The following is a 10909-nucleotide window of genomic DNA, read 5'->3' on the forward strand; positions in this document are numbered from 1 at the left end:
AGTACATGTCTCTAATTATTTTGCTCCCTGAAATTCACCACATCGAAAGAACGACACAAATATATGTGATTTTGTTATCCTGTCTGCAATTTATGTCCCAGTTAGCATCATAACCGCTCCGATGAACATTTAGCATGTATCCTGACCATTTTCGCTAATAATCGTACCCAAAGCAAAAGGAAGAAGCACACCACTTAGCCCAAAATAAGGGCCCCAAGACTGTTAAATGGTTTTAATCAACTGCAATGTACGGAAACAAGCAACGAACGCTGATGATGTCATTTTTGCCCTCCAGATTGCCTACTCCTTCCTACCATCAATTCTTGATGTCGTCCTTGTGATGCACATAACACGGTCGGATTGAAAGGCAACCCATCCTAAAAATAGCATCCCTCTTTTTATCGACTCGCGGATGGTTCTACGGAGATCACGAGATCCTCGCAACAAGTGCGATTGCATTGACCAATTCCCATTCTCTTTTCGTTTCGTTTCAAACATGTTCCTTATACATTTCTTTCGGTTGCATCATCATTCATCAACGGCGGCGCGGTGGGTCAACAAGAGTTTTGCGCGATTGTACCACCGAGAACACCCAGATGAAGTGTAGCCGACCAGAAAGAGGAACAGACAAAAAGACCTTATCAGCGTTTCGGAGTATTTAGCCATTTAAAACAACCCCCACGATGAGTTTTGGTCGTTTGCGTTCAGTTCCAGGACCGCGCTTCTGCTGGATGCAGGCCGCTCGTGCTACAGTGAAGTCAGTTGTTCCGTTGCGTTCGCTGAGAGCACAAGCTGAATCCCAGGCTGAACGAACGAACGCGATCTTTAGCCGCGGCTGCCTGACCCCGGAGGGTCACGACGTCACCGATCACCAGTAGTGGCGGTTAAGTGGCCTTTTGCTAGCGCCGATCGACGACGATCGAGATTGGTCAATTGACACAAACCGTCTCGGGTGTCCTAGGACCAGAGCTGGATATAACCACGGCGATCGATGCTGGTTGTCAGTTATGTCGCGACTATCGTCCAGTTCGGAGTGATCGCAACCGGCAAAGCAGTGTGGCATCAGTTGTGAACGTTTGCTGGTGGGATTATCTTTGTGCGAGTATTGTTCGGTGATGCAGTTGCCGAGTGTGTGTCTAATCCATCATTTGCTACTCTAATACAGTGTCTCAGTTTGTGATCAGTAGTAGTAGTACTCTTTAAACAGTGATCGTGTTCGACAAGTGTAGTAACAACTATCTGTTAGGATGGGCATGGCTCCATCCAATCGCCGACTTCCGGTGCTGCTAGTGTGGGGTTAGTAGCTACTTCCGAAATTCTTAAGATAAGCACGAGTTCCCAGGCTCAATGTGGACCAAGCCCGAAAACCCGGGCACCCGGTCAGCCCGCGCAGTTCGTTACGTGTTCGGCGATAGTGACCTTATCGCTTTACGGTCACTGGAATTCTTGGGATGGGGAATGCATTTGCACAACGTTCCGAGAGGCGGTGCTGCTACAAGAATTTCCGAAGCAAAAAGAAATGTTGATGATAGTAGTGAAGCTTTTCGGATTATTTTTTCCTGCTTCGCGCCCATCTTGCCAGCCAGTCTCGTGATCGTGATCATTGTTGACCTTTGGCATCGTTTAATTACGCCGGCTACCAGCAGCGTAACGGAGTAACAGGAGCTCTTATTGGGCACCGGGAAACTGATTGAAAGTTAGGCACGAGCGAACGAGACACTTACGTTGGAGGTCTATAGTCTATGCGTCATCCTGCATCAGATTCCAGTAAAAAGAGGATTCTTATCAGGAGAGTGGATGGTTTGCCATTTCATTGCCCCCTATGGAATTTCTGCTGGAGAAAGTTTTGTTTTATTTGCGGAATTGTTATTATGAGTTGAAATGTTTTTCTCTAAAAAAGGTTGCGTTCGCATTGAGATCGTTGGGTCGGTGTCTAATAAGATTTCAACACAATCTAGACACCTCTATCCAATTTAAAAGTTTGAGACCTAACCTTTACAATACACCTAATCCAACGATATCAGTAGAGTCTCAAGTCTAAACTACAGATCCTTTCGCCCTATTCCAGTGCTGCTCATGCTGCCACTTCTTATCGATCGCACCGGTGCGTTCGATATCTTTCCCCTAAACTACAACATCCGGTATCGGCTAGAAACGGACGTCACACTCGTACCGGATGTACATGCGACCGATAACTATATGTGGTACCTTAATGGTTACCTGCGAGTGCATCGCTACGATGCGAAAAATCTTGCTGCTCAAGTAAGTAACTAAAAGTTCCCATTTGTAAGCGTAAGTAGTGTTCATTCTCCCATTCTCGAAAAAAAAAACGGACAGATCGAGCTTGATCGCCATCACATCCCACAAAGTGAAGGTGATGTGTCTGCGCTCCTGGAACCGTTCCGTATAGCGATCGCAAACGATACGATCCTAAGCATCCAGTTCAAGCTGAACGAACCGATCTGGTCGGCGAACATCAAGCGTGCACTGGCCTCGCTGCTGCAGGCCCATGGTGATGGACCCGGTGCGTACGTCGTCGACGAACAGGGTATCTTTGGCAGCTGTCCGACCGAGTACTTTGTCGTGAACAAATCGAACGTGTACGAGATCTCGAAAACGTACGGCATGGACCGGTGTACGATCTATCGTGGTGCGATCTATCTGACGCGCAGCAACATCCCCCAGAACCACTGCATCCCGAACAAGCAACCGCAAGCGATTACGTCCCGCATCGCTAACTACAAGCTGCGTAAAATTGAATCCTACCGCTATATGCTGACAGAGTTGGATGGTACGATGCGTACCAACATTCGTACGCTGGAGTCTTACTATCCACAGTTCTTGTATTCGCGTGTGGTTTTGCGGTACGAAAATCATCAGGTGTTGGATGATACACCTGGCCGCCCGGTGGTGGACATTGTTAATGGAATGGCACTACTGTTTAGTCCGATTCTGTTCGACAGTCCCGATCTGGAGGCGACCGGTGGCCGTAGTCCAAAATCTAAAGAAAGGCTTATAAAGCGTACGGCCAGCTTACTCAATGCAATGGCGGACAATCTCGAAACGGTGGACAATAAGCTGAAGGAACCGTACGACGAGACGGTATCGGAGATTATTCGTCTAATGGGTACTATGGATCTGGAAACGCTTAAGCAGCTGTACGAAGAGATTGATCTCGGTACGTCCTATCGGCAGGAAACGGCACGGAACATTTTCCTAGAGATTGTACCACGTACCGGGACGACCTCTACGATACTGTTGACGCGTGATCTGATCATGAACAAGCAGGTGAATCCGATGACGGCAGTACAGTTGCTGATCTCACTACCGTTTTACATGGCGGAACCATCACAGGAGCTGGTAAAGGAGTGTGAAGTGTTCCTGGAAGTTGGTGCCGATCGGCCAGACATTAAGCATGCGGCCGTGCTGAGTTACGCCACCATGATCTACAACACGTTCGTGGCGGGTAAATTGACGGCAGACACGTTCGAAAAGTACGTCAAAATGTACTTCGATCTATTCTTGAGTAAGTTTGCGGAAGCATCTTTTCCTTCTGTGGTAGCATCCTGAATGTTTCTACGATTTTTTTTTACCACTACAGATAGCTTCGAGTACGAGCAGCAGATGCTATATCTGGAAGGGTTGGGCAATCTTCAGCTGGAAAATGTGGCCGAATATTTAGATCCAATTATTCGCGCAAACTACCCACAAAACACCGACATACGCTTTTTGGCTATGTTGGCACTGCTGCCGACGGCTCACTTGCGTCCGAACCAAGTGTACGAAACCTACTGGCCAATCTTTCACTCGCGCACTAGCCCGTTGCAGCTGCGTGTGGCCGCATTTACGATGTTACTGTTTTCGAATCCAACGCCCGGTCGATTGCTTGGACTGTACAGTGTGATTAAGACGGAAAATGATCCACACATGATCAACTTCTATCGCACCACCGTACTAAGCATCTCCGAAACGACCTATCCATGCTACCAACATCTGTAAGGACCCTATTCTGAGGGCTTTTTCTTAACATTTTGATAGGCTCAAAATAATCCACAAATTTCCATCTTTCCAGTAAATTGCTACTCGCGTACATGACGCGACAACTACCGGATGCACCGGCACCAAAATATTGGGTCACCGGAAACTATCTGTTTGATTATCGTGATCGTAAGTTCCACATCGGTTCAATGCTACAGACGATGCTGATTGGAAGTCATCAAACCGATCTACCAATGATAGCGTCCCTGAAGTTCGATACGGAAGCGCTCGGAAGATTTACCGGCCAGCTAGGGGTATGATTTAGGGAAGTAGTGTTCGGTTTTAACATGTTAAAAAATAATGTTTGTATCTTCCATCCACAGCTGTACATTAAAGCACGTGGGTTGAGTGACGCAGTTATCAATCGTTTGACCACCTTCAACTCGAGCCATCTAAGGTTGGATCGATTAAGCAGTATTCTGAAATCGATGAAGCTATCCACCATCAGTCCAACGCCTTTACATTTTGAGTTTATCGTGCAGTTTGAGGGTAAAGCAGTCCTCTGTTACCATCTGAATCAAACGACATTCCACAATCTGACCGATGGAAACAGTAAGTAGTGTGATGAGTTGACGAAAAGATAAGAGATAGGTTTCGTGTACTGATATTCCTCAAATTTCGCAGTCATCAATCGAATCAATCTGCTAAGGGACAGTCACGTTAATATGCAGATCGTCCGGCGTCCGTTCATGATCAAGTACGCACTCCCAACGCTGCTGGGCACACCGGCAGACATTCTGATCGAGAACACCGTGCTGGCGACGGTACGCGGTAACACGACGCAGCAGATGATGCTGATGGACAAGGTGGCACGCAGCAACCAGGTCGACATCCGGTACTCTTCCTACGCGGTGGTAAAGATACGCAGCTACAATCCTATCAACGATGTGGAATATTCCACCATACGCGAGCAAGGCTTTCTGGTGTACATACCGGTCAACAATGAGATCGTGTGGGACATTGCGGGCAAATCAATAAGCTACAGCTTTTATCGTCCGGAAAACATGACCAGCGGTATCTCGCTCAAGAGCCGGACGCGTAACACGCCCACAAACGGGGACTCTGATGCAGCGGAAACTCTTGAACCCAAAGAGGAAGATATAGCCAAGTACGGGTATTGGATAGATGATCTGGGCATTCAGCTGCTGGCAAGGGTGCATCAAGACTACACCAAGGATAATGTAATGTTTATGCTCGAAACGGACATACTGGACAATGCGAAGGTCCTAACGAAGGCTCCATTTTCGCTCGTCAACAATTTGCTACGTATAGTGAGTCTGATTCAGCTCAACACAATCCACATCGGACGGGACAAACATCTGACGCTGCTGATTGCTAACGATCAAAAAACGCTCCTCCAAGGTACGCTCAAGTGGGACACGCAAAACTACTCCAAGCAACCGTCTGTACCGGAAAATGAAGTACTGCGCGTAAATCTGATTCTGGCCCATACGATCCCGAAACTGGAGGGAAGCCGGGATGAGGTGAAGGTACTGCACAAGTGGGATATCGTGTCGCAGTACACCAACTTCAAGTGTGACCGTGCGGCCCGGATCTTCTTCTCACTAACGCGCCACGAATGGAACAGCACGAACTGGAAGGTAAGTTGTGATGGGGAGGAAAATGGCGTGGAGATCTTTTTCGGTCCATGGTAGCGACTCGCTGGACACACAGATGCTGAAGTGTGCGCGTTCGTTTTTCAATTGAATTAAACCCAATCAGAGATGGGTCAATTTTTTGCGCACCCTTCAGGGCGACATCATCGTGAGGATTCTGGGGTGAACAGATTGCATTTCTCCGCAGTGTGGCGACAATCGAATTGTTTTTAATTTGCCATTTGTCGTTGACAATCGGTGCAAATATGCATACCACCCAGGGTAGGTTCGGGCTTTGTTTCGGATTTTTCCATTGTTGTGCATGGATGGATGAATCGAGAATTGATATTCAAGCTGTTTAAATATGATTCTGGATTATTTGCAATGCATGACTGGATATATTTCTAGTGCAACAAAAGCATCAGTCAATGTCTACGAACGAACAGGTGTTTATGCATTCCAACATTGATTGTACTCTAGCAGATTATCTAGCTCAAGGCGAATGAGTTTGTAACAGGTAAATTAAACTCTAAACTGCAATTCGTAACATGTAAGATTTCGCGCCATCAGCAAGTGCAGTTTATTCCTCTGCAGCTTCTGCTTCGGTGGGAACTTCAGCACCACCTCCTCCAGCTTCCAGCTCTTTTTCCAGCTCGATCAATGCCTTCACACCGTCCACCATCTCCTTGACGGCGTCAAACTCGGTCAAGCCAAGGCGTCGCTTGTTGGACACATCCAGCACACCATCATCGGTTTCCGTGTGCTCTCCGTGCACACCGCGAATCTGTAGATTGTGAGTAGCCGCCACCTCCTCCAGTCGGGCCTTATCACTGCCCAGCTTCGGTAGCCGAATATGTACCGAAGCACGTATAGCGGTGCCGAGATTGGTCGGACAGAAGGTAAGATAGCCGAGACGTTCGTCCCGTTGGAAGGGAATCTTATTGTCTAGCGTATCCAGTGCGGTAATGAACCGTTGATATACTTGCGCTGTGTGAAGGGTTGTTGGGACATTAGTACAAAATTGGCTAAATATCAGCGCTATAAAAAAAAAGTGTTGAACTTACCGATATCTGCACCATCCTGCATGGAAATGATCCGCAAATGATCTTCTTCATTTACCCAAACCACAAACGTTTTCGCTTCGTTCAGAAAGATAGCTCTTCCCGCCGGGAAGAATCGATTGGCCTGAGCTTCATCCAGGAACCGGTCACACTCTTTGAATAGATAGTGTCCTTCGGTCAACTCCAACTTAGTGCTCGCGTCGAGCGTTTCGAGCAGGTGCAGTTCACCCTGCAATTCTTCGGGCAGTTCCTGCACAGCCGTACGCACCTTCTCGTAAATTTCTTCGTACTGATCTTCCTGCATGCGTGGATGGAATGGGAATCCTTCAACTGACCGAGCGCATCGTACACGTGTCGATATAACGTACTGACCCTCGGGATCCGGATTCTCCAGTTCGGTCGCATCACCCCAGCTAAGGTCCGGCTGTTTGTCCGCCGCACCGAAACCCGCATGATACTCTTCGATCAGTGGATTAAACAGATCTGCAAATATGCTGTACGCCATCGGATCTGCCGCGTACAGTCCAACGTGCGAATCGTGATGCTTTAAGCCAGACTGAATACAGTCGAGGAGTGTCGATTTGTAGGCTGGTGTTTTCACCTCCTTCAGCGTATCCAGCAGCTCCTGGGTGAGATGTTTCTTGAGCAATGAGTTGCACCCTTCATCTTCCGTCAGCTGTTGGAGGCCATTGTCAAGCTCGAGATTGGTTTCGCTTGCGGTGCGACGAACGTTCAGAACGAGTCCTCGATTTTCGCGCTCCAGCTGCTGGATACGCTTGCGAGCTTGGGCGAGCTCTTCCAAACTTTCCACCACCTGTTCGTCGGTTGGACAGTTTTCACACAGCACCTGGCGGATGAATTTGCACGCATTTTCGGGCTTGTGCTCTTCCTGGTACAGGCGGATAAGGGCCTTGCTAAGACAATCGATAGCACCCGCCGATTCGAGATACTTTCGGAACGCTTCCCTTTTTTGGTCCAACTGTGCGAGGAGAAAATGAAAGTCACAGAAAGAGGGTTCAATGTCTAATCGATGCAAATTGTGGATTTCCACTTACCGAAGCCATTGTGTTTTCTCTATACCCACTTCAGTCGACCTCTTGCAGTAGTGTAGGGGTTTTTTTATTCTTGCGTGGCGCACACTTCTTTTGCGACAAACTGTGACACTTGTACGAGTGTGTTAGCGTATAATTAACTCCAAAGGATCCTTTAAAATTCACTGCAAATTTAGATCTACACGGCTTCGAGTTTAACGAACGATTGTTACACCCTGCTCGTTGGATGGTTGCACCTAGAATGACGATATTCACAGCACTTCAACGTCTACTGAGCTCGTTGCGAAAAAGGTGCACGTGAGCAAGAAAAAGAAAAGCGAAAGTGCTCACTGGCACGAAGGATAGTGCAGTATGCTATGCAGTGGCTCTAGCCAACAGGCAAAAACCAAACAATTCCGTTACCATGGCAATAGAAACTGGTTGCTTTACCTTAATGTGACCAGAAAATCCTCACGTCACCATACACCCTGGAAGGATGTCCAAGTATCAATAATTTTTTTTTTGTTGGATGTATATTTCTAGATGTGTTTTTCGGCCGATTATCGTCCACTGGTGTTTCTGCAGCGGCCCTTCCAGCTCACAGGCGAGGTAGTGTTCGGTGAGACGAAGGTCCCGAAACAGTGTCCCAAAGAGCCACGGATTGCATTCAACGTATCCTACCATCTGCCGGACTATGTGGAGCGTATCTACCGTGCCCTTGACACGAAGGACCGTAGCTGTCCGAAAGAGATTCTACGACTTACACCACCTCCCTTCTCTGGCGAATGTCGAGCAGAACGATTTAGTCCACTGACAACGGTTACCGGTCTTGATGGGCGTTTCACATTCAGCAAGGTATGTCCGACTAGTTCATTCTTTATTTTAAATCTTACGTTAATTTTCTTGTTCCCCAACAGCTTCCCTCCTGGATTGATATGTTGTTACACCGTTTGGATCACGCCGTTTCGGCGATTGTACCGGGACGGGTACATACCCTCAACATGACCGACCATATCGATGTACAGGCACGCGTCCTGCAGTGGTCCAACGATACGGAGATACAGATCAACGGTGGCACTATTTGGTTCCCATCGCGGTTCTATCATAATGTAAAGATGCAACATTCCTACACATCACGCATCGAGTACGGATTCCTGAGTAAGTTAGCAGCAAGCTGTTCCTGTTCTGTGCTTAAAACCACAATACAATTCTCAATTCTGATTCTCTTTAGGTGTTTGCAGCCTTATCCATAACAAACTGACAACGTTTAACGACCGTATTCTGGAGCTGACGAATGAAGTACGGGATGAGTATCGAGTGCGTGACAGTTTTCTACTTACCGCCGACTGTTCGCTCACACCCAAAATGGCTATCTTTGTGCTGGACGACCAAAAGGGTGTGCAGATCTACACCGGGGGTAACTATTTGATCTACGAACCGGTCAACACTAACGGTAGCAGCTCCTCCTCTACCATGACGGTCAACATAAACGATGAGCAGCTGATCGATCTGCGCAACATCGTGTACCAGTATCCAACCGATGACGAGTTTTACGACTTTCGGGTGTACATCGATCGGGAAGATGTGCTGGTGGTGGAAAATCAACTGAATGGAGCGGTAGTACAGTATGGACCGTCCGGTATAGTGAACATACTGCTGCCGACCGTACACAAGGGCCAGATGTGTGGTTTGTGCAGTGATCGCGAGTAGCAGAGGATCGTTCGACTGAGCAAGGGAACATTATCATCTGTCATCCGGATGCATTAGGTTACAAGTGCATGTAAGCATTAGTTTCTTATTTCTACGTTACAATATAGTAGAAGGCAATAAAAAAGACTTTAAATAAAATTAAATATAAATAACTTGCTTATGAAAATTTCAATCAAGTTGAGTTGGTCAAAAGTAATACATTCACGCATAGTCGAATTCGCGGGTAACTAGATGTGTTTGAACTGCGCAATTAATTCACCCCTCCGCAAGGTCCTCGATAGTATAGTGGTCAGTATCCCCGCCTGTCACGCGGGAGACCGGGGTTCGATTCCCCGTCGGGGAGGAGAGGAGATTCGTTTTTTTACTTTACAACCCCGACCCAACTTTACTACAACTCCACCACACCGACAAAACAAGTTAACTTATTTCTTTTTCACTTAGTTGTTTGCTTAATTACTACCCAGTTAGTTTTTCTTCAGCAAAGCTAAACTGTGGAGTTATTAACGAACAATATTAACTACATTGAAAAACAAAACTACACCAGAAAACACAGGTTTTCGGTATTTTATCCACGATTTATTACCTTCCTTTAGCACTTACTGCACGAATCTAATAGTTACTTTTCTTATCTCATCAAATACGCGACACAGACAGACACTCTTAATATGCTTAACTCTTAGATTTAATAACGAGGGCGTTTGGTACCCATACAGGCAAAATTACCCATTCGCATTGTGTATTGTGTGTGTGTGTATGTGTACAACCGGAGAAAAAATTATAGTAGTGCGGCGCGACGCCTTCTAAATTCGACGATACTTGCATGCGCAAATATCTCTTACTACGCGAGACCGAAAATCGAGTATAAACCGAATGTAACTCAGAGTGTGTAATTCGCGGGCCTCGTGTTTTTTTTACATGCAAAGCTGCTGATTTTCAATTTTACATTTGCAGCTAATTTGTGTTTGCTCGTTATATCATTATAGAACCTTTCGTTTTCCTTCTCACAACAGGATGTTTCTATAATTACATTGCTAAACTTAAGGAAATGAACTGTAACTTATATATAAGTATATTGTACAAGATTATGAGAGAAATTATTTCTGCGTTCTTCATTTTCCGATCTAAAGCATAGTATATGCTTTAGCATTTCTTGTTTGTTCACGTGGCCTGTGTTGCAAGTAATAGAAGTAGTGCGTATGACAAACATTCATTCGAACAAATCGAATCGTAGCTCCAGAAGCTCCAGAACACAGTAGATGAGATGTGTGGGTCGGAATTTACGGAAAAAAACAGAAACCGATCGAACTAATATAATCCGACCTAACGCATACACGAGAACGGAATGTAATCGGTAACGATTCACAACGGAAAAGTTCACGGCACGATCTTACAATCAGTCTTACACGTTTACCCGCCAGACACACGATTCTGGCTGCAGACAGTGACGACGAATGGCCAAAAACAACAGTCGACT

The 10909-nt window shown here is 46.5% G+C and overlaps 3 protein-coding genes and 1 non-coding gene across 4 annotated transcripts in view; 2 read left to right on the plus strand and 2 right to left on the minus strand.

Moving 5' to 3' along the window:
- Window positions 1-10909, minus strand: part of LOC126557756 (connectin-like) — a 378559-nt gene that overhangs the window by 1837 nt on the left and 365813 nt on the right. The gene's annotated exons all lie outside the window — the stretch shown is intronic.
- Window positions 1248-9452, plus strand: LOC126560102 (uncharacterized). Its single transcript, XM_050216264.1, has 10 exons — window positions 1248-1296; window positions 2069-2262; window positions 2338-3526; window positions 3602-3995; window positions 4073-4292; window positions 4362-4590; window positions 4663-5639; window positions 8269-8580; window positions 8643-8883; window positions 8957-9452. Exons 1-10 carry the CDS (start codon window positions 1248-1250, stop codon window positions 9433-9435), a joined length of 4284 nt encoding a protein of 1427 aa, XP_050072221.1. The 3' UTR covers window positions 9436-9452.
- Window positions 6214-8151, minus strand: LOC126559900 (arginine kinase-like). The gene is made up of 3 exons (XM_050216067.1): window positions 8133-8151; window positions 6698-7717; window positions 6214-6620 (listed from the first exon to the last, which is right to left on the minus strand). The coding sequence occupies exons 1-3, from the start codon at window positions 8149-8151 to the stop codon at window positions 6214-6216; spliced, it is 1446 nt and encodes a 481-aa protein (XP_050072024.1).
- Trnad-guc (transfer RNA aspartic acid (anticodon GUC)) lies at window positions 9707-9778 on the plus strand. The gene has a single exon. It is a non-coding gene; the product is annotated as a tRNA-Asp (tRNA).

The sequence above is a fragment of the Anopheles maculipalpis genome, chromosome 2RL, assembly GCF_943734695.1.
Source record: "Anopheles maculipalpis chromosome 2RL, idAnoMacuDA_375_x, whole genome shotgun sequence".
NCBI classification, from domain to species: domain Eukaryota; kingdom Metazoa; phylum Arthropoda; class Insecta; order Diptera; family Culicidae; genus Anopheles; species Anopheles maculipalpis.

What these genes read in the sequence shown, in the direction of transcription:
- LOC126559900 (XM_050216067.1), bottom strand. An exon ending in GCAGGATGGTGCAGATATCG is followed by an intron (nt 6,621 to 6,697) that starts GTAAGTTCAACA and finishes CCCTTCACACAG; the next exon opens with CGCAAGTATATCAACGGTTC.
- LOC126560102 (XM_050216264.1), top strand. Translation starts at nt 1,248, where the DNA reads ATGGGCATGGCTCCATCCAATCGCCGACTTCCGGTGCTGCTAGTGTGG. An exon ending in TCCGGTGCTGCTAGTGTGGG is followed by an intron (nt 1,297 to 2,068) that starts GTTAGTAGCTAC and finishes GCCCTATTCCAG; the next exon opens with TGCTGCTCATGCTGCCACTT. An exon ending in GGAACAGCACGAACTGGAAG is followed by an intron (nt 5,640 to 8,268) that starts GTAAGTTGTGAT and finishes GTATATTTCTAG; the next exon opens with ATGTGTTTTTCGGCCGATTA.